Consider the following 22,948-nt stretch of genomic DNA (forward strand, 5'->3'; position numbering starts at 1 on the left):
CCCATGAGCCCACAGATGGTAACAGTGGAACTGAGATCCCCACTCATGGGCAGTCACCACTGCACCTTCACAGCCCCGAGGGTGGCTGTGCTGAGGGCTGTGTAGGACAGGCAGGCTCACCCGAGAGACATGCCACTCTCGCCTCGAACTGGCATAGGGGATCAGCGACTGAACGCTGGATCTCCCTATGCACCACAGCCCGGACCCCAGCAAGGATGACAGGTGGCCCTCCTCTGCCCATGCTTGCATGGGGGGGGCGAGCCCCATCCCTTGCAGCGCTTCCACCCGAAGGTGGCACAGGACCAACAGAGGAGGGGAGCCCGGGCTGGGTACCAGAGCCGTTGGTGCCAGGTCTACTCACCATCTGAGGAGGGACCGGCCTTCCCATATGTTCTGTGATTAGGTGTGTTTAATTACAACATAAACAACAACATTCCAGATTAGTTGTAACAGCATGCAGTAATATTCCCATTAACCCAACACACCAAGGTTCCAACAGTTGAACAGCAAGCATAACACATGCATGTATTGAACGACAGAGGATATTCCAACAGCATGCAGGGATGTTTGGTAGCAACAGGCCACCATGAACGTGGTGTTTGAACAGGGCACATGCATCAACATCAATGCAAATATTTATAAAACAATAGGATATATGTCTCAACTAATATTTAAGATTACACATACCCATTGAGGTGTGGAATTGCATGGTTTATGCACATACGGTAGGGTGTAGAAAAAAACTTGGTTAACATCTTATAATGACCATTTAGTCTACCTGTATTATTATACTTGCAACCATACATTAGGTTGTGTCATGGGTTTGGCTAGTTCAATATATGCCTGACCTATATCTGACATACTAACTGTCTTGGATGCAGATGTTACTGCTACATATTTCTTGTTTGCATTTATATTTCTTTATCTACATATCTGGGATGTTTTCACATGACATTTTCACTTCGATTTGTACAGAACCCTGCATTTCTTGACACACACTCACATTTCTGGTGAATAATTACATGCTACACGTGTGCCAGGTTTACTTATTCATGCCAGCCAGTAACTGACTATTGTGGACTGTATATATGTTTCACAGCTACTAGCACTTCGATCACCCACTTTATATGGGACTGCATAACTCTGGGTTGCCAGCACATTTTCAAACAGTACTGTTTGTATAATGCAAGAGTACAACAACATTTTGGACTCTGTGACACAGACACACTCTGGGTATTAGACCTTTATTAATGACATTGCACATTTTCCACAGGCTCACTCCTTTATTTGTTTTAACAGTGTTTATGGCAGACATGTTCAAGACATATTATACCTTTATTAATAGGTTAGAACAATCTTTTTTCAGGCTCACTCACTTATGTTATATGACAGTGCCTGCAGAGATATTATTCCAGACATATGTTACCTTTCTTAATGGGTTGCCACACTCTTTTTCTGCCTCTCTGATGTTTTTATCTGACAGTACTTGCAGAGGACTTATTCAGGCAATTCTATGGCTGTTTTATTGGACTACAACACTTTCTTTCATGCTCTCTCCCATATTGTATATCACAATATATGCAGAATAATCACTAACCTGCCTGGTGGCGCAGCCTTTGCAGCCTATCAACATAGGCTTGCTGATTCATAGCTCGGTCACCTGCAGCTGTAAAGTAAATGAAGGGATATTGAGACATACCTATCCGTTATACATACTCCATTGTCAATTCTTACATACTGCATTCCATGACTACATTCTCAGTTGTGGGGCATTCTGCATCCCACGGGCCTTCTGTATCCACTGGTTCAGGTGGTCCTGCTTTCGTCTCTTCAGGTCTGTATGGTGGTGACGGACCTGCTCATCAGTCCAGGGAACGCCTGTGGCACTGGTGAGGTCACGAGCTAACCGGTTCCAAGCCTCTGCCTTATACTCCGTCCCTTGGAACTGGCCCTGCAGGAGTCTTGACTCGTGACAGTGGACAAGGAGCCAAATCATGTATTTGGACTCCCCGATGCCCCAACGTTGCGCTCGGAAGCATGAACCCTCTCCTGCACCTACCATTCTGACTGCAAATGTGAACTACAATCAGTTATGGAGAGTATTCCCACCTATGTGGCTTAAATATGCCGCATTTACCGCACTTTTTTCTGATTGGCCATTTTGTAAAATTCTCAGCTGACTGCAGACCTGCTTAGTAATGGTTACACTACCATTCGTAAGTTTAGGAATGTTAATAGTGGCTGATTCCCCTATGTTGTTATGGCTTAGTGGTCCTATACTTTGATTATGATGCACAGGGTCCTGGGTTCGAACCTGGTCAGTCTTTCATTTTAATACTGTCTAGACAGGCTAGGGGTTGTGGCTGCATTTAAGCAACTTAGCTCTATGTTGCTCCACGGTGCCCTACAGTGCCCTGGTTGGCGCGGCGCGCACGTCCACGCAAACACATTGCGCTGAGTAAAGCGCTTTTAAACTTTGGGCAACTCTGTTTAGCTGAGTAAAGCGCTATTAAACTATGGGCAACTCTGTTTAGCTGGGTAAAGTGCTATTAAACTATGGGCAAATCTGTTTAGCTGGGTAAAGCGCTATTAAACTATGGGCACCTCTGTTTAGCTGGGTAAAGCGTTATTAAACTATGGGCACCTCTGTTTAGCTGGCTACAGCGTTGCTTAACACCAGGCTATTATATATCTGGGTCCTTTAAAAATATATATTTTGTTCACTGATACATTGGCCATGTTACTGCTTTTAATAAAATTTTAATCATACATGTCTGGTATTATTTCAAATACTGATTTAAAACATAAATAAGAAGGGGAGTGGTGGGATTCAAACCGTGAATGCTTTCTCTTTGTGCATATGCTCTACCATTATGCTATTGCAATTTAGTGCGATTTGCATAAACATTCTTTTTTATGCTCTTCCATGTCAGAATTGCTAACTCTAGTTAAGCAATGGGCACACCCACGCACACAAGCGCAAATACGGGCAGCTATATCATGGATTTAAAAAAATATATATAATTATTTACTTTATATAAGTGTGATGGGGGTTTACAGTGTCAGGGAGTGTGGTGTTGGGTGCAAGTACATTTGAGCGAACTTGCTCTTGTGTGTTGACATTATGCTTTTTAAAACCTTGTAGGGGCGTGCACATTTAGACTGCTCGGCAGTTGGACACACCCCCTGCTTTCCTACTCAGTCCGTGTAAGAGTTACGGTTGAGTCAGCGTGCCCTCATGAATATTCATGACATGCTGACATCAAACCGTTCAACTGCAGCCTCCTAGTAAGACTTATTAAGTCTTACACGGAGGATTAGTAAATCCGGGGGGTTGTCTTTTCTTCATGCTTGTGTGACTGTGTTAGTATGTATACAGAACAGGGATGCAGAGGGTTGACTTAGTAAGAATTTCTCACTGAGCTGAAGGTTGGAGTGTTTTTTTTGTCTGGTTGAGCTTTCATGGAGTAGCTACTTGAAGAAATACAGATGATGTAGTCTGAAGAAATTCTAGGATAAACAAAGTATAATTATGATTGTATAATACACTAACATGCAGGTAAAAACCCTGTGATTATGGTGATATAATATAGCCATTAATCACTGGCTATGCCTTCATCCTCGTGTGACAGTTCTTTCATCAGCAGAAGCATCAGCATGATCACCGACATCAGCATCATCATCATCATCATCATCATCTATTGTTAAAAGAAACAAAAACTTGCTGGAACAGAGCAGTAAATATCACCATTATGAAAACCAATCAGAACCCAAATTAATAATATAATTTGCTAAGTTTAATGAAGTATTTCCTCTGTGACTGATTCCAGTAGCACTTATAAAATAAATAAATAAATAAAACATTCAGTAGATTCCTCTTGTACTACACAGAAGTGCTGAATTCAGTCATTGCCATTCTTAAACACACCCTTTCCCATTAGGTAGTCTCTGGTGTTCATGTCTGGTCTAAACAGAATAATGTAGCACTTAGGTGCAAATATACAAAGCAGCAGTCCTGCCCCAGAAGACACAATGGCAAATATTTCAACAGCTACCATATACTTCCCTTGTGTGCTCAGATATGCTGGAATGAATGACATCCAAACACTAACAAATACCAGCATACTGAATGTGATAAATTTTGCCTCATTAAAGCTGTCTGGGAGTTTTCGGGACAGAAATGCGACTACAAGGCTTACAACTGCCAAAATGCCCATATAAGACAGCATACACCAAAATGCCACAGGTGAGCCCTCATTACATTCTATAATGATTTTCCTTGTTACAGAAGTTGTATTTTCATCCAGAAATGGAGGAAAGACAACTAACCAAGAAACCCATATAATTATCTGAGCAGATGTGCAGAACATAACTAAAAGTTTTGGCAGTCTGGGTCCTGCAAATTTCCTCAGGTTGCTGTTTGGCTTGCTAGCATTGAAGGCAATGACCACCACAACAGTTTTGGCTAAAACACAAGAGATAGACAATGTAAAAATGGTACCAAATGCACCTTGGCGAAGCATACATGTCACATGGGTTGGGCGGCCAATGAAAATGAATGAACAGAGGAAGCACAACATGAGACTGAATAAAAGCAAATAGCTAAGCTCCCTATTATTAGCCTTGACAACAGGTGTGTGGTGGTACTTCATAAAGATTTTTAGGATGGCAACTGTGATCATTTCTAAGAAGATGGAAACAGCAACCAGTCCTGAACCTAGAGGTTCTTCATATGAAAGGAACTCAGTTACTTTCTTTATGCACTTGTCCTGTCTTTCATTAGGCCAACCATCTTTAGGGCACTTCAGACACTCAATGGAATCTGGAAAAGAATGGAAGACAAAATATAAACTTAACCCATATTTCATTGTATACTACTTTTTTTAATGTGAACATTGGTAAATCTAGACTTGCCTGATGAGTAACTTGGATAATCAAATCTTTCTTGCAACAGAATAAATAGAAACATAAAACAAGGAATGAATCAATCACTGCACGAACCAAAAAAGAAAAGATGAACTGAAGACCACAGATGAAGAATCCACTTAAAACACCCGTTTATTACACCTCTAGTGCTTCGACAACCACCTTCAAGGAGTACTCCTTGAAGGCGGTTGTCGAAGTGCTAGAGGTGCAATAAACTGGTGTTTTAAGTGGATTCTTTGTGGTCTTCAGTTCAAGAAATGAATCAATGTCTTCAGTCTAAAAAGTTTTTTTCTATAAAGACTTTTCGTTTATAGACCTATATGATAGTGTCACATTATGTTCCATCTGCGATGCTAAATTACTAACTAACTAAAGAGTTGAAGCAATAAATCAAGTACTTTTATATTGTTTGGGCTGCTAGTCAAGTAACCCACTCAAGCTGCTTAGCCTCAGCCATTATATCAGACAGAATAAGCTTGCCCTTATAATAATTATGAAAGCAAAATAATTAATTAATTAAGACATCACTTACATACTGTGTATTAACATGTAAACACAAATGAGTAATGTCTGTTGCATCATTAATGTCTCCAGTAAGCCCGCTCCCCCATCTGATATGTTAACGTCTATATATATATATATATATATATATATATATATATATATATATATATATATATATATATATATATATATCTATATGGGTCCATGTCAGATGGACAAAAACTCAGGTAAATGAAGACCACATCAATGAAATGACTTTGCTGACAGGACGGATCCCCAACAACAGTAAGTAGTGCAGACTGGGAGTTAGTCCCATTCCCTCACTGTACTGCAATCTCGGAGTTGCTATATTTAAGTGTGGGGGGTGTTTTAATATGGCTTTCGAGTGTATTATGGAAACAGAAATGTATTCCATTCCATAATACATTGTCTTAACATTGTCGGGGATCCATCCTGTCGATGAAGTCGTCTCATTGATGTGGTCTTCGTTTACCTGAGCTTTCGTCTATCTGACATGGACCCATATACATACATATATATATATATATATATATATATATATATATATATATATATATACACACATACATAAAACTATGCATACATTATTTTCTATGGAGAGCCAACAGCATGTGGAAGCTCTTATCCCAGACTCTTAGCACCCTGAAGCTTCTATTACATGAAGGGACCAGCTTACCTTTACCCTTCGCATGAGCCACCTAATTATCCAATTGTCATAAAAAAAATTGTGCAGCGGATGTCATGAGCTCACATCCTGTGTGCTTGTTTAATGGATAACAGGCTTTCCTCCTATGATTTTATTCCCTGGAAGGACAAGTGGGGAGTACAGACTATACACCATCACTGCACCAACAGAACTGCCAGGTTACATATCACATTATTAAACCAGCAATCACTTGGTGATATTTGACTGCTAGAGTCAACTTGAAACAGACAGTGCCTGATAAATGTAAACCTCTTTGAGGAAGAAATCTGGACAAAGGCTAATATAATGGGAGATCAAAGCCATAAATAAGGATACATTTTCAATATTGCTTTAATTAACCTTGGTAGTTGCTAGAATAACAGGACTAGTGTTAGCATACATTTTCTGATGGATATGAAGTCTGAAACGCATATATATGTCATTATTTAGGGACTTTAATCTTCAGTGATTTTCTCAGAAAACCACAAATTTTATGAGGAATGGACCAAAAATATGAGGCAAAATTTGGACATTCTGTGAAAATATGGATATTTGAGAGGTATGGTGGCTGAAATGCATGACCATAGTAACATGCTATTTTTATTATTAGGAGTAAGCCCCTTCTTTCTTAAGTAGAGAGAGAGAGAGAGAGAGCATGAGATGACCTACATCGTAAAAATATATACACTAACTCTGAAACTGCTGCATTTGGAGTTACTGATATTATTTTAAATGTGAAAGCTGGTGTTTCCCTTTTAAAAAGATGAGCATCATTCAACTAACTTCGGGTGGCCACGGTGGTGCAGTGGTTAGCATTGTCACCTCACAGCAAGAGGTTCTCTGGTTCAATCCTTGGCTGGAGTGTCTTCTGTGTGGAGTCTGCATGTCCTCCCTGTGGTCGCGTGGGTTTCCTCCGGGTGCTCCGGTTTCCTCCCACATCCCAAAGACATGCTGTAGGTGGATTGGACACTCTAAATTGGCCCTAGGTGTGAGTGTGTGCATGTGTGTGCCTTCTGTGGAAAGTTGGGCGCCAGGCTGGCAACTCGACACTGTAAAACTCCACTGCCAAAGGTGATCTGCTGTGGTGACCCCTAACTGGGAAAAGCCGAAAGAAAACGCATCATTCAACTAACTTTGCTTTAAAAGCATTCAGCAAATATTAATTTGAGGAAATAGTCTGCCCCAATGTGTCCTCATCCTTGGGTATCTCATACTTCTTCCCACTGATTCACTAATGACCAGAACCTACTTCCAGATCCAGGGCACCAGTGACCCAGTTAACATATAGTTACATATGTGACTCTACACCTCCATGAACAAAAGTAATATGTTTCTGGAAGAAGGGAGACAGGCTGCTATCTAACGTGAAATGCAGACTATCTTGGTCTAGGTCTGTGATGATCTCTTAAAGAAGAAACCTGATAGAAGTCACTGCATCATGGGGATGATCTTTCCTGTGATGCCATCCATTAGATGAGGTGTTAAAGTGAGGCCCCTTCTGATTGAGATTTGTTTATTAATGATCTCACAGCACTTATCAATGAAGCCCAGGGGAAATATTTCATTAAAGGATATATTTAACAGAAAACACATTACCTATGTGACATAGTCTTCATCGAAATCATGAGAGCTACCAGTACTATTTTGTACAATATACAGTAATGCATATCGAGTAGAATACTTCCAAATGTATCTATTTTACTAGAGGAATACAAAGTTAGTCTAAGCTCTTACAGTATTCAACAATGTACAGCACCCAACAAACCTCCATTCACTAATCTTTACATATCTCCCGTGATTTAAAAGCACCCAACCTCTTTGTTGAGAACTACAAGGGACCCCAAGCAGCTCCACAGTGATGTCTACTCTCCATTTTTATTACAAGAAGAAGCCCTATAAGCTCACGACCTTAGTCTTGTACATAAGCACCCATGATACAGGGAGAAGATCTCTACACTACATAGTGCAATGTGGCATGCAGTGTCAACCAAACAGAAAATTAGTCAGAGGTGGAAAATAAGGAAGGTGGAAGCAGTTGGTGAGGTAAATGGCCATCAAGGAAGAATGTTTTATTCGTTGTGATACATGTGTATAAGGTGTTTAAGGTATGTGCAGGAGGTTATTATACATAGCTAGAGATCTTGTTTAAATTGTTTATACTTCACAGAATATTGCAGCATCCTGTTTTGTTCTGTGTTTTTTTTTTCGTTTTTGTTTGCTTGGTTTGTGGTAACTGTAAAATTTGGATATGGGCTGGGCAATAAAAAAATGATCCCTCTTTGAGCCAGCAATATCTGAGCTATTTCTTTTTTATAATTTGAAGTTTTTGCCACTTGAGAGTTGTCAGACTGGGACAGAGATGAGTAATTCAGGGATTCGGATAGCATACTTTATGGTGCTGCTGATTGCTATATGTTGCTTACTTGCTTCACATCTATATAGTCAAAGATCAAACAAGGAAGTAATAAAGTGTAATTCAGCTTCAGATTTGGTACCATTAATAATATAATGCTTTAACTTATGCAAATATCCTAGCAGCTGACTGACTTTGAATATAGCAGTATGGCAGTGCTTACAGATGATTGGCTTATTGTTAATGACTACTGTGCACGTAGTCCTCAAGTGTGATCATAGACATTTCAGCTAAAGTAAGCTGTAGGTAAGATGTCAGTATACATTTCATTCATTGTGAGGTGAAAAGTATGACTGGTATTGACAGAGTTTATGTTAGCTGAGACTAATGGACCCTCATTTTTAGTTAGATGAATGACTGCTTTATTAATAGCTGTGTTGTGGGTAAGCATGCAAGGGTACAACCACTGGCATACTGCAGCAGGCTGGCAATTTTGCATCGAACCCATGTCATTAATGAAAAATGTAACAGGAGTGGTCCATAGGCAAATCCCTGGGAAATAGCAGTGGATATGTTATTCTGGCTGGAGGTCTACCCCTTCTCTGGAAGAAACTCCCTATTCAAATTAAGCAGTATGACACGCTGTCTTTTAAAAAGTGCTAGACAATGAATGGCCTGCTCTTCCTTGTATGGGGGGGGGGTAAGGCCGATGGGTGGGTATTGGCATGGCAGAAATGGCCTCATGGCTCAGTTGCCTTTTAACTCCTATGATCCTATAATAGGTTTTGCTTGTTGGGTACAATTTGTTAAATAAGTATGAAAACAAGGAATAGATATCGGAATCTCACCTGCAAGTTTGCAGTCGTCTTGGAAGTAATGAATAGTCTACCGTACAGAACTCCTTGAAACTCTAGAGCATGATCGGCAGACACACATGTGAACATGCATACGCATAGCTGTGTGTGTTTCTATGTGTGATGTTTCCACTGCATTCACACTGTTCACTCCCAATCACCCCAACTTCCTATGATAGTGGAATATTTGCATGTTGTAGTGACTGCCCAACTTACTGACATAAAAACACAATTTTCCCTAAGATTACAGTACAAATGCAGTACAAGCCATCATCTCTCCCCCTGTCTAACTGTGTCACACAGCTGGAATATCATATACTATTCTGTTCACATGCTAAATAATGCTATAATATGCAAGAGAAACAAAAATGGACTGTAAAATGAAGGATTCAAGATCACTTGGTCTGACAGTCAGACTAGCAATTTGACTATATCCTATAAAGAAATTTGTGATAGCAAGACCAAATAACTGTCAGTTAGATACTTAGATGGCTGGAATAATCTAAAATGATCTGTGAGGAAAATAAAGAATTTTGCATAAGTGAACAGAATATATTATTACATATGTTTTTTTTTTCACAAAGTATTTTTTTTTTTTAAAGAGAGGTAGTGTGTTTTATAAACACTTGTCACTTTAATAGATGAGTACGCTGAAACAGACTTGGACAGTTAAAAAAACATAGTGGTACATGTATGTATTATTTAACAATGGTATGATATTCTAAGGCACGTTACTTTTACTGTTACTGTGAGTCCCAGAAAAGCAAAACTGAATAAACAGAAATGTGGACTTACATAAACTGATTATGAGACTGCTGCGTTTCAGAGCTTTCCTATTTCTCCAAGTTATGATGATCTTGGAGTTGGTATATGCAAGTCCAGAGATAGGGGTTTGCCTGTCACATTTGGTGGTGCAGGGTAGCTTGCTCCCTGCAAAAAATACTTTAAAGGAGAGCAGTGATGTTCAACATTTTCTGTTCTCATGTATTTTTGTACTTTTTTCTTCTGTAATTCTGGGGTTCAGGGTTAATACTCTTGTAATTACCATAGGGAGCTGTACTGATTTAATAGTTACTGTGTATCTCTCTTCAAGCAGCATGCAACACTCCAGAGGGGGTTTTAGTCTGAGTTTTGGAATTTAACTGCCAAAGCTTTTATGTGTTTACTGCAAATTTATAAGTGGAAGCATGTACCTGTCTCAGCGCTATGCTTTCTGTTGTCCACCTGTACGTTTCTACTGACCTACTGTCATGAAAAGCTTACATGCAGCCATGTTATATACCCTGGTCTCGATTTGTACTCTGCTCTTAGGTTACCCACTGTCCTTCTGTTATGTAAGGTATATATAGGTTCCAGTCCAATGTGCCCTACACATCATTTCTACTTCTTCTTAGATCATCCCTTGATAAAATATAGTAACTCCATGGTCCTACATCTGCAAAGAAAGGGCAAGACCTATTGACATCCAAAATTGTTCCTGTTCTAGCTGCAAAATTATACTGTGGAACTGCAGCCTTAGTTCAGGTGAAGCAAATAGCAGCCACATTCCTGGTTCCATCACATTAAACTAATAAAACTAATGCAGACATCATGGAGAACAAGCATTAGGTTTAGAGCCTACATAAAAAACCTGACAACAGTGATATTCAGTATAACTGTAATTTCATGTACCTGCTCCAGCATAACAAGATGCATGAGCCTGGCTGGGACAAAACCATGTGATCTCTGCTCCCATATCCCAGTTACACTTTATTCTGAATCACTTTTGGCTTCTGAATGGCTACCTATTGAAATGTTGGCACTCATAATGCTGAGGTCCGACATACTGAAAATAAAAGACCAAAAGTGCAGAAGGGTGAATATCAAATATCACCCTTCTCCTTTAAACTTGTTTTTTGCAAGGGAAAAACTCCCCTACACTCTCCAATCTTATATATAACAACGCCAACATTTCCAAATGTGATGTCTCTCCTCTGGGCCAGTAATCAAGGAGCCTCAATCCTCATCACTCACACCGGTGAGGCATGTTCACTTGGAACAAAAATGGATACACAACAGTATTTCCAGATGCAGCTCTCTCCACCAAGCACAATTTCCCTTAAGAGCACACAGGGAACACACTCCCATCCTGGGGCTGGACTATCTCTCTCTCCAGGCCCCAAATAAGAAACCACACTAACCTCTAAGGAGCTCTGTGTCCCTGTTCCAAGTAGTACCTGATACACGCACTCTTTAAGATTTGGTTTTCACACTTACACACACACACACACACACACACACACACACACACACACACACACACACACACACGCACACACTTGGGAAAAGCTGGCACAGATTTACCAGTTATGCCCAGACTATAAGGTATTTTCACTACCACCAGCCAGCTTCTCTAAGGCTCTTACAATAGTACTCAATTATACTGAGTGAAATTAATACTAATACCAATGGTAATGTTGACCAAACAGCAAGGCTTTCAGAAGTGGCCACAGTGTCACCAAATAAATATAAGTACTCTCAAAGATTAAAATATTCTCTAAAAGACCAGCCACAATGAAAGGTTTAAACATGTTTAATAATAATAAAAGAACATGAAAGTAATAATTATCTATTTACAATAATAATAATTTCCTGTGACTGAAATATTAAAAAATAACACAGATGGGAAGGTTCATACAGATACAGAAAAACAATACTTAACTAATCTCACTATATTTTCCTGACTAATCTAAAGAATTACTGTCCCCTAGTTCACTTACTAGAACAAGGCAAGATGACGTGGGTGAGTGGTCCTTCTTTGTCAGGTTTCACAAACAGACTGCTGAGAGCTGAGTGACAACTCTGACTAATATCTAACTATCATTTCAGTGCTGGCTATAGAATGTCATCACATCTGGTCACCTGACTGGTTCCCACACTAAAACGTGAGCCAGGTTCTTGCACATATGTGTCATAATACACACACACAGAACTTTCATAAGATGTGCTATAGCATCTGGAAGCTGTAAAACAATTTTAACACTTCCACTCTTCTTACAAAGCTACTAAACTAGACTTATCACAGACATTTCATCTCTGGCTACAGTCAGAACCATGGGATACAATCTTTATGGCCTAAACCAGGTAATTTAACTTCAGACTATTTTTCAAAGTTAGCTAGACTGAGATTAACCTCTTCTTTTACAGTATCCCCTGTTACAATGTATTCATTTCAACAGTTACAACATAGTCTGTCATACAGGTATATTTCTTTTCTGTCCAGTAGGACCCACTGTGGTACATTTTTACAAAAGCAGCTTTACAAATAAAGTTTTCAAAACAAGCATTTGTACAAATCAGTTTGATAAACAAATTACGTATAATTCTTTACAAAACTCCAGCTAACTATGCTGGCATATGTTACATATCCACTGCCTTACTTTTCCTGGCATAGCTGGTAGTGCCTTGCATCATCACACCATACATCTGGGAAAAGGGAATATTTTGATGTAGGGTCACCTTGGACATGATATATACAGGTACGTTTCTTTCAGCTATTCAGGCTCATGCAGGTCCCAACATTTCAAATGGTTATCTCTCTCTGAACTTCCCATTACTTATCCTGTAATTTTAGTTTCCTAATCTTATCTAATATTTCCATTGTTCTTTATGTTTCTTTATGCCTTCCAAATTATATAAATCTTTTTAGTTCATCTTCTGTAGCATCTTGCTATTTCTGCTGATACTCTGATGTACCAGTAATAAATAAACATCTCCTCCACCACTTTGCCAGCCATGAAACACATTCTTATCCAATATTAATGTACTATCCAGTTTTCAGTAACTCTTCCTTTTTCTTAAATCCACTCATCACATCAACCACATCATATCATGATCCAAAAAACTTATTTTGTTAAACTATATCTGGCAGCCTTACCTCATAATATTGAATACAAACTAACTTAGACATCATAGTCTCAGTAACTTGTATAACCTTCTCCTGTAACCAAAAATCTAAAACTCCTGCACTCCCTAGTATCTCGTAAGTGGTGAAATCACTAAATCCCCCATCACACAAACCCACTTTATCTAAATCTACAATAAGGCCCATAATCACAGATCGAACATATGGCTCACACTCCACTGATCATCATCATCATCATCATCTTTTGGATGTTCCCGTTAGGGGTCGCCACAGCGGATCATCTGTTTCCATTTCTTCCTGTCCTCTGCATCTTGCTTTGTCACACCAACCACCTGCATGTCCTCTCTCACCACATCCATAAACCTTATCTTAGGCCTTCCTCTTTTCCTTTTACCTGGTAGCTTCATCCTTAGCATCTTTTTCCCAATATATTCAGCATCCCTCCTCAGCACATGTCCAAACCAACATAACATTGCCTCTCTGGCTTTGTCTCCAAGCCTTTGAACCTGGGCTGACCCTCTAATATACTTATTCCTAATCCTGTCCACCCTTGTCACACCTAGTGCAAATCTTAGCATCTTTAACTCTGCCACATCCAGCTCAAAATCCTGCCTTTTTGTCAATGCCATTGTCTCCAACCCATATAACATAGCTGGTCCCACTACCCTCTTGTAGACCTTCCCTTTTGCTTTTACTGGTACTCGTCTGTCACAAATCACTCCTGACACTCTTCTCCACCCACTCCATCCTGCCTGTACTCTCTTCCACACTCACTATTACTCTGAACTGTTGATCCCAAGTATTTAAACTCATCCACCTTCGCCACCTCTACTCCTTGCATTCTCACCATTCCTCTGTCCTCCCTCTCATTCACATACATATATTCTGTCTTAGTCCTGCTGACCTTCATTTCTCTTCTCTCTAGAGCATATCTCCATCTCTCCAGGGTCTCCTCCACCTGTTCCCTACTCTCACTACAGATCACAATGTCATCTGCAAACATCATAGTTCATGGGGAATCCTGTCTGATCTTGTCTGTCAACCTGTCCATCACCATTGTAAATAAGAAAGGGCGCAGAGCTGATCCTTGATGTAATCCCACCTCCACCTTAAATGCATCCGTCACTCCCACCGCAGACCTCACCTCTGTCACACTACCCTTGTACATATCCTGTACCATTCTTACATACTTCTCTGACACTCCCGACTTTCTCATACAATACCACAACTCCTCTCTAGGCACCCTGTCATATGCTTTCTCTAAGTCTACAAAAACACAATGCAACTCCTTCTGACCTTCTCTGTACTCCTCCATCAACACTCTCAGAGCAAACATCACATCTGTAGTGCACTTTCCCGGCATGAAACCATACTGCTGATCACTAATCATCACATCCCTTCTCATCCTAGCTTCCACTACTCTTTCCCATAACTTCACGCTGTGACTGATCAATTTAATCCCTCTGTAGTTCCTACAGCTCTGCACATCACCCTTATTCTTAAAAATCAGTACCAAAACACTTTTTCTACATTCCTTAGGCATCCTCTCACTTTCCAAAATTTCATTAAACAAGCTGTTTAAAAACTTCACTGCCATTTTACCTAAACACCTCCATGCTTCCACAGGTATGTCATCTGGACCAACAGCCTTTCCATTCTTCATCCTCTTCATAGCTATCCTTACTTCCTCCTTGCTAATCCATTGCAATTCATGATTCACTATTCTCACATCATCCAACCTTCTCTCCCTCTCATTCTCTTCATTCATCAACCCCTCAAAGTACTCTTTCCATCTGCTCAACACACTCTCCTCGCTTGTAAGTATTTTTCTCTCATTATCCTTTATCACCTTTACTTGCTGCACATCTTTCCAAGCTCGGTCACTCTGTCTAGCTAATCAGTACAGGTCCTTTTCTCCCTCCTTAGTGTCCAACCTTTTATACAACTCTTCATATGCCTTATCCTTAGCCTTCACCACCTCTCTCTTTGCCATGCACCTCATCTCCTTATACTCCTGTCTACTGTCCTCATCTCTCTGACAACCCCACTTCTTCTTTGCCAAACCCTTTCTCTGTATACTCTCCTGTACTAACTCATTCTACCACCATGTCTTCTTGTCGTCCTTCCTCTGTCTAGATGTCATGCCAAGCAACTTTCTAGCAGTCTCCCTTACTAGCTCTGCTATAGTTACCCAGCTATTTGGTAAATCTTCACTGCCACCCAGTGCCTGTCTTAACTCTTCCCTGAACTCCACCTCACAATTACCCTTTTTCAATTTCCACCATTTGATCCTTGGTGCTGCCCTCACACTCCTCTTCTTCTTGATCACCACCATCATCTTGCAAACCACCATCCTATCCTGCCTAACTACACTTTCCCCGGTCACCACTTTACACTCTCCAATCTCCTTCAAACTGGTCCTCCTACATAAGATATAATCCACCTGTGTGCATCTTCCTCCACTCTTGTATGTCACCCTATGCTCCTCCTTCTTGTTAAAATACATATTCACCAGAGCTATGTCCATCCTTTTTGCAAAATCCACTATCATCTGACCTTCTGCTTCATTTGTTTAATATCATACCTACCCATCACTTCCTCATCCCCTCTGTTCCCTTCACCAACATGCCCATTGAAATCCACTCCAATTACCACTCTCTCACCCTTGGGTACAGTCATCATGACTTCATCCAACTCACTCCAATATTTTTCTTCTCATTCATGGCACACCCAATTTGTGCAGCATATGCACTAACAACATTCATCATTACACTATCAATTTCCAGCTTCATAAACATCACTCTATCCGACACTCTTTTCACCTCCAAAGCACTCTTAGCATACTGTTCCTTCAGGATAACTCCTACGCCATTTCTCCTCCCATCCACACCATGATAAAACAATTTGAATCCACCTCCGATACACCTAGCCTCACTCCCCTTCCATCTGGTCTCTTGCACACAGAATATACTAACTTTCCTTCTGTCCATCATATCGGCTATCTCTCTCCCTGTACCAGTCATACTGCCAACATTCAATGTTCCGACCCTCACTACCACAGTCCTAGCCTTTCTCCTCTCTTCTTGCCTTCGGCCATGCCTTCCACCTCCTCTCCTCCTTCGGCCAACAGTAGCCCAATTTCCGCCAGCACCCTGTTGCCTAACAGTACTGGTGGTGGTCGTTGTTAACCCGGGCCTCGACCAATCTGGTATGTAAATATTTACTGGTGTCCGCATGAACAATTTGGCCAAGTTTTATGCCAGATGCCCTTCCTTATGCAACCCTCCCCATTTATCCGGGCTTGGGACTGGCACAAAGAAATGCACTGGCTTGTGCATCCTCAGTGGCTGGGTTGGCTCACACTCCACTGACAGAACACTGAAAACACATGCCTACAGCTTTCCTTTCCTAGAGGTACATTATTCTTCTCCATTTTAAAATATATATCCTTGTACTTTATCTTTATTACACTGCTTTACCCTCTGTTTTGCAGACCTTACATATCTGAGTCTCCCTGTTTATAGCAAAACCACAAAGTAAAGTGCCTTTACTAATGAGAAGTATACTAAAGCAATATACTTAGATCCTGATCATAACCCATTAATATTTGGTTTCACAGATTTCATAAAACATTTTGCATTCTTCACTTATGCTCTTCTCTAAAGTATTTTACATAGTTTCTGAACTATGCTACTAAACTGTACTCTATAAAATACATTTTTTCTAAGTTCATCTTTGTTTCTGTCACTATATTATAATGTTGTCTTTACTTTAGTACTTTGTATCTTTGGCCTGAGACTGAAATTGGTCCACTGAAATGAGTGCTGCACCCTGCTAAAAAAACAAAGGGCAGGATTCACAAAGGCTTGCATGGAGTGTAAGAGACATGCAACACTCCATGCAAGCCTCGCGATCCAGGAACAGCCCTAAGCTCTGTGTAAGAGACCAGCTAAAACGTCTCTTACACGGACTGGGCGTGGACATGCTAAATACCTCACTTGCATCCGAAAGGTATGCAAATGAGGTATATTAGCGATCCACAAAGCAGAAAGCAGTCCGTGTAGGAGACGTTTTAGCTGCAGAAATGTACTCAGTTGACAACTGAGTACATTTCTGCAAATTCCACAACGGAGCCATGTCAGCTCCAAAAAAAGGTTGCATATGACTCAGGCAGCATGCCAATGGCCAAGTATGTGGCCATTGGCAATACAACCCGATGCCAAAATAATAAAATTATAATTTTTTTTTTCGGCGATCACCGATGTTTAAACGCAGCGCAGACCCGCGCAAATGGGCTGCGCTGTATGAAAACATAAAAAAGAAGGTTATAAACCCACAAATGTGGGTTTCATGCAATACATGGAATGACAATGCAGGGACCAGCAGACCAAAACCAACATGGCCACCGTGTAGTGGTTGCTAAGGGGGGAAGCTGAGTCTAAGACATGTAACTAAGCATTAGTTGGCAATCTCATGTAAATGAGGGTTCGGATACTGAATCACACAGTCACATAGCAAATGAGCACAGTCTGAGTAGTGTAAGAGTTACATAAGGGGGAGGAATAGAGTAGGAGATAGGTGACATCACAGGGGAGAATGGTAGAAAGAAATGCAGTTCATTGGAGGCCAGTGTAACATGACAGATGACAGGCACAGATCATGGAAAGAGGTGTGCCACTAGATAAGTCATGGAAAGTCAAGAAATGGAAGGTGTACACTGTTACTTACACCAAAGTTTCATGCTGTGCGTGCATGCGCACGTGTGCATGCCATTAAGTGCGAGTAGGACAGTGTGCGCGCGTGTAAGGCAGTCTGAGCATGTGGGAGCGTGTTGGGAGATGTTTAACACTGTTTGCGCAGGTCTGCGCACGTGTAGGGCAGGCTGAGCATGTTGGAGGCTGTTGGCAGATGTGTAACAGTGTTTGCGCGGGTGTACGCGCGTTCTAACCCGAATAAGTAGAGTCTGAACCGTGTAAGCACGTGTGCGCGCGTGTATGCCACTGTGAGCGTGTTTCAGATAGTATGCACGTTGCTCCCCCCTGAGGAAACAGAGAGGAAAAAGGAAGCAACAGATTTAATAGGAAGCTAGCAGGGATAACTGCTAAAGCTAGCAGGTGAAAACAATTAGAAGCAGGCAATTACACAGGCAGAATAGTAGTCCAGCCCAGCACTTAAAACTCTGCAAACAGTAGTGCAGGATGTTTCCCTTAAGAGACACTGCAAGACAGGAGTAAGCTAATAGAAGTGAAAACTGAAAAAGCTGAAGTCAGAGCAGAAATGTTAGGGGCTGCCATAGCTGTCATAATGAGACATAGGCAACTTGCTGAGGGTGGTGACAATGCAGATGGTGCCAGACAACCCACAGTGAGGAGACGGAGAAGAGTGTACAGGCCCAGGGTCACCTACCACGGGTTACATGAGCTGGAGATAGTAGAGCGCTATAGATTGGACAGAGAGCTCCTGCAGCAAATTGTTGAGCTGTGCAGGCCATGCCTCACACACAGAACCAACAGAGGGGAACCCATCCCAGTGGAAACCAAGGTATGTGTTGGCCTAAGAATACTAGCAACAGGTACCTTCCAGAGATCAACTGGCGATATGATGGGGATATCACAGACATCAGCCTCCAGAGTACTGCACCAGTTCCTGGATGCCATGTCCGCACATGTCGGTGATCATGTATATTTCCCCAATGTCCGTGAGGTATTGGCCAGCAATATGCATCTCTTCCAGCAAATAGCGGAATACCCTGAGGTACTGGGTGCAATAGACTGCACGCACATACGCATCAAAGCACCAGCCGGTGAGCGGGGTAGGGCTTACATTAACCGCAGGGGCTTCCCCTCCATCAACTGCCAGGTCGTGTGTGATGCCCAGGGCATAATAATGAATGTGTGTGCTGGCTGCCCTGGGAGTTACCACGATTCACACATCTGGCATTTGACGCAGCTGTACCAGACATTTGCCAATGGGGACATCCCACACGGACACCTAGTGGGGGATGCAGGTTATGCACTGGAGCCGTGGCTGATGACACCCATCAGAAACGCACACACACCTGAACAGGAACACCATAATGAGGCACACGCACAAACACGTAATGTAATAGAGCGTGTGTTTGGGCAGCTCAAGTCATGGTTCCGGTGTCTGGACACATCTGGTGGAGCCTTGCAGTACACACCAACTACATGTACCCAAATTGTCATGGTATGTGCTATGCTACATAATATGATCTTGCGAAAACAGCTGCAGCAGGACCAGCATAGGGCCGGGCCAAACAGCCCCCCACCATTGCCAAGGCCATCACAGGCAGAGCGTGACTCGGAGGAGGAACAACCTGAGCCTGCCCCAGTAGGCAGAAGGAGGCGTGCCCAGTATGCCCTGGCCTTGGCAAAGAGGCAACGCATAGCACATACACTGGGTCAGTAGGAACCCTGGGAATGATACCCCCTCTGACTCACTCAAATAATAACATGGATGCCTAAAATTACATGACCTGCTCACAAACATGTACAGGGAAGTGTAATATGTGCATCCGACAGAGGCAGCCCTGCAGCACCACCTGAGGCATGAATGCTATGTGTTAAGTAATGTAACACCATGTACTATATGCACACCTGAGCATCCTGACTAACATCCACCCTCACCAAGCATGAAGTCACAAAATGACGATGGGATGATCAAGTGCAATAACTGGCTGAAGTAATGCAGTCAGTTAAAGAGGAGCCAATGTGTTTCAGGCTGGGAAGATATGCGGAGCTTGACATGATGCACCACCTGCTAGGGGTGGCGTGCACCTATCATAACATGCCCCATGGATACTGGCAAAGGCTGTCAGTACCCACGGCATGCCCTGAATAGGTAAGTCTCAAAACACAAACCCACCTTCATAGGTTCTACAAGGGATAGGAACCTAGATGTAATGCTACCCAATGACAGATGTATAAACAGCAATATGTGTGCAGTGTAAACGCACACAGTATGGAGAATGTATATACCAGTCCTGTAATAGAGAACTGGGCAAGGCTCACATCAGCACCCTAACACTACCAGGTCACACCTCATACTGTGCTGTACAGCCGCAAAACATGGAACAAGCTACAAAAGGAGGGTGACTAGCAAGAAATGGCAAGGATAACCACAGCCCCATGTTGGTACCACAACAAGAAGCAGCATGGAATAGCCATGGTCAAATACCAATGGCTAAAACTGCCTCGCAGTATGTAGCCTGCTGCAGACTACTGTCATAATACCAGGAACATCACCTGGCCTATGTCGGAATACATAAATATATCAAGCCCCCCAAACCACATTATATTGCTTGACTGAAAATACCCAGACATACACTGGTAGCATTGTACTAGCAGCAACACAGTAGGAGAAAATTACCCAGATTCCATAAACCAAAATGCCCAGGAACAATGTACTACTCCCACAAGAGGGGTAAGCATACTGGATGTGATAATCAGCAACATGTGTGCTGGATGGCAAGATGAGAAGTGTACCCCTCACTGGTAAGACCAGACCATAGAGTAATCACACTGGATATACACATCCTGACCACAGTCCCTGGCCAGAATACCACAGTGAAAAACATGTGTAAAGTATAGGTTGCAGCCCTCAAAACTGATGTTGAATCCACAAAAGGCCCTGTGCAAGTGCAGAATATGGGACACACCACAGAACATGTTATACAGGCATTCCATGAACACAGCCAGGAATGCTTGGAGTATGCAATCACAAATAACAACAACACACAATGCCATACACGCAGGCATCTGGCATGCTGGCCTCCAGCCATTACCAAACCATGCAAGAGAATGAGGAAGCTACCACATGATAGAGCAAACATCAAAAGGGAAGTAATCACTGACCAGTAGTATGGCAACAACATATGTCCACACATACAATCCACTAAGTCCAGCCACAACAAGTAGAATCTGTGAATCCAGAGGCAATGTGACGCCAGTACCAAGTACACAGACAACCACAACACCCCCCAATAAATACAAATATATGTGATAGATGCATCCATGTATCCAAACCAGAGGTTGAGCTCCAACAACTCAGTACTGTCAACACTAGTCAGGAGGAGAAGGTAACCACATACACCACACACCCAGTCCCACATAGACCTACCACAACTGTAAACCAAACACATAAACACAGACAAACATTCCCGGAGGCCTTAATTACAAACACACCACACCAACAGAAGCCTCCAAAGTAGATCACAAGCAACCACAACCGTCAAACATAGCACATGCAACGAATAGTATGCATAAAGCTGGTGTGCCAAACAGTCACAGGCCAGAAGGAGAAACAACATGCCTGATACAGTCATAATAGGTGTCTGTATAGGCAGACACACAGCTGTCCCACTCACCAGACTGAACAAGGGAAAGGGTAGAGTAAGCTGCTTGTAGGCTGCCACAAAATGCCACATAACACAAGTACGCAGGTCACCCCAAAGCAAGCAGAAATATGATGCACTCAATGTCCATGCTGGTGTGAATTACCTGAGATGTACCTCCCTGGTCAACATCAAAAGAGACATGGATGGCCCCTCTGAGTATGTACCCCAGGGCGGGATGACACTGGCTGTGTGCAGCATCCAACCCTCACCAAGAATGATGCCACAGTACAAACACAGAATGCTCATGTTTAACAGCTGGCACAGTTACAGCTGTCAGTCCAAGAGGGTCTAATGTGTGTCTGCTTGAGATGTCAAGCATGACAAACCATGCTGCTGTTACAGGGATGGCTGTCAGCTGTTACCCATGTGCGTCTGGATACTGGATAAGGCCTTTGCGCCTCCATAGAGCTGTATGTAGGCAAGGCCAAAAGACTACCCACCACCCTAGAAAACATAAGTGGTAGAAAACATAAGGGTAATGCTGACCAATGCCAGATGTGTAAACTGCAATATGCATGCCCCTGAGGCACTTCCCATTATGGAGAACATTGATGTCTGTCCAGTGACAGAAGCCTGCTGCAAGCCTAGTGATAGCACACCAGCACTACTAGGTTATACCACATATCATGTGTTATGGCGCAACACCTGCACCAAAACATCTAAGGAGGGAAGTATCCATATGCAGCACAGACACCCATATTGCCAGGTAACTGACAATGCACAAAGCAGTGGACACCACCCATGTGCACATAACTGTAGTCAAAACTGCTGTACAGTCTGTAGCATGCGACAGACCACACTCTCACACACAAGAACTCCACCCAGACATCCGAAGACACTGGACAGTATGAATGTCCCACCAAATACCAGACAAGGTACACACAAAGTACCACATAGGTGTCAAACCATTATGTATGCAAGGAGTAATCAGGGACCTAGGGACACAGGTCGACATTAATCTGTCATGTGACACCCACAATGCCAATGTGGCTATGAAGACTGTTGATACTGGACACCGTACCATGAAAGGATTCACATCAACATCAACAGAGGTCACTGTGCCGCTGTACTGTTCATAGGTTCATAGGTTCATAGGTTCATACTAGGCTATCTGCCCGAGGGCATTTACAAGCCTAGCCCATAGTTTTGTGGCTTACGCCACCCCTTTAGTATGGGGAACTATACCCATTATTTTGCTGTGCCTCTGTTCAGCAGTGACACTGAGGTAATCCCTGGGGTATATCTGCGATCTCCCATCCATTGGTCAAGATTTCTCTTGAACAAG

General features: G+C 42.1%; 1 protein-coding gene across 1 annotated transcript in view; it reads right to left on the reverse strand.

Moving 5' to 3' along the window:
- Positions 1 to 3,902: 3,902 nt before the first annotated feature.
- Positions 3,903 to 22,948, reverse strand: part of LOC122803807 (extracellular calcium-sensing receptor-like) — a 267,399-nt gene continuing 248,353 nt past the window's right edge. The window contains exon 6 of the mRNA XM_044073493.1: positions 3,903 to 4,822. Coding sequence (XP_043929428.1) covers positions 3,903 to 4,822 — 920 coding nt within the window. The remainder of the gene's footprint in view (positions 4,823 to 22,948) is intronic.

This window comes from Protopterus annectens, chromosome 6.part0 (genome assembly GCF_019279795.1).
Source record: "Protopterus annectens isolate FY-2018-M chromosome 6.part0, PAN1.0, whole genome shotgun sequence".
Classification (NCBI taxonomy): domain Eukaryota; kingdom Metazoa; phylum Chordata; order Ceratodontiformes; family Protopteridae; genus Protopterus; species Protopterus annectens.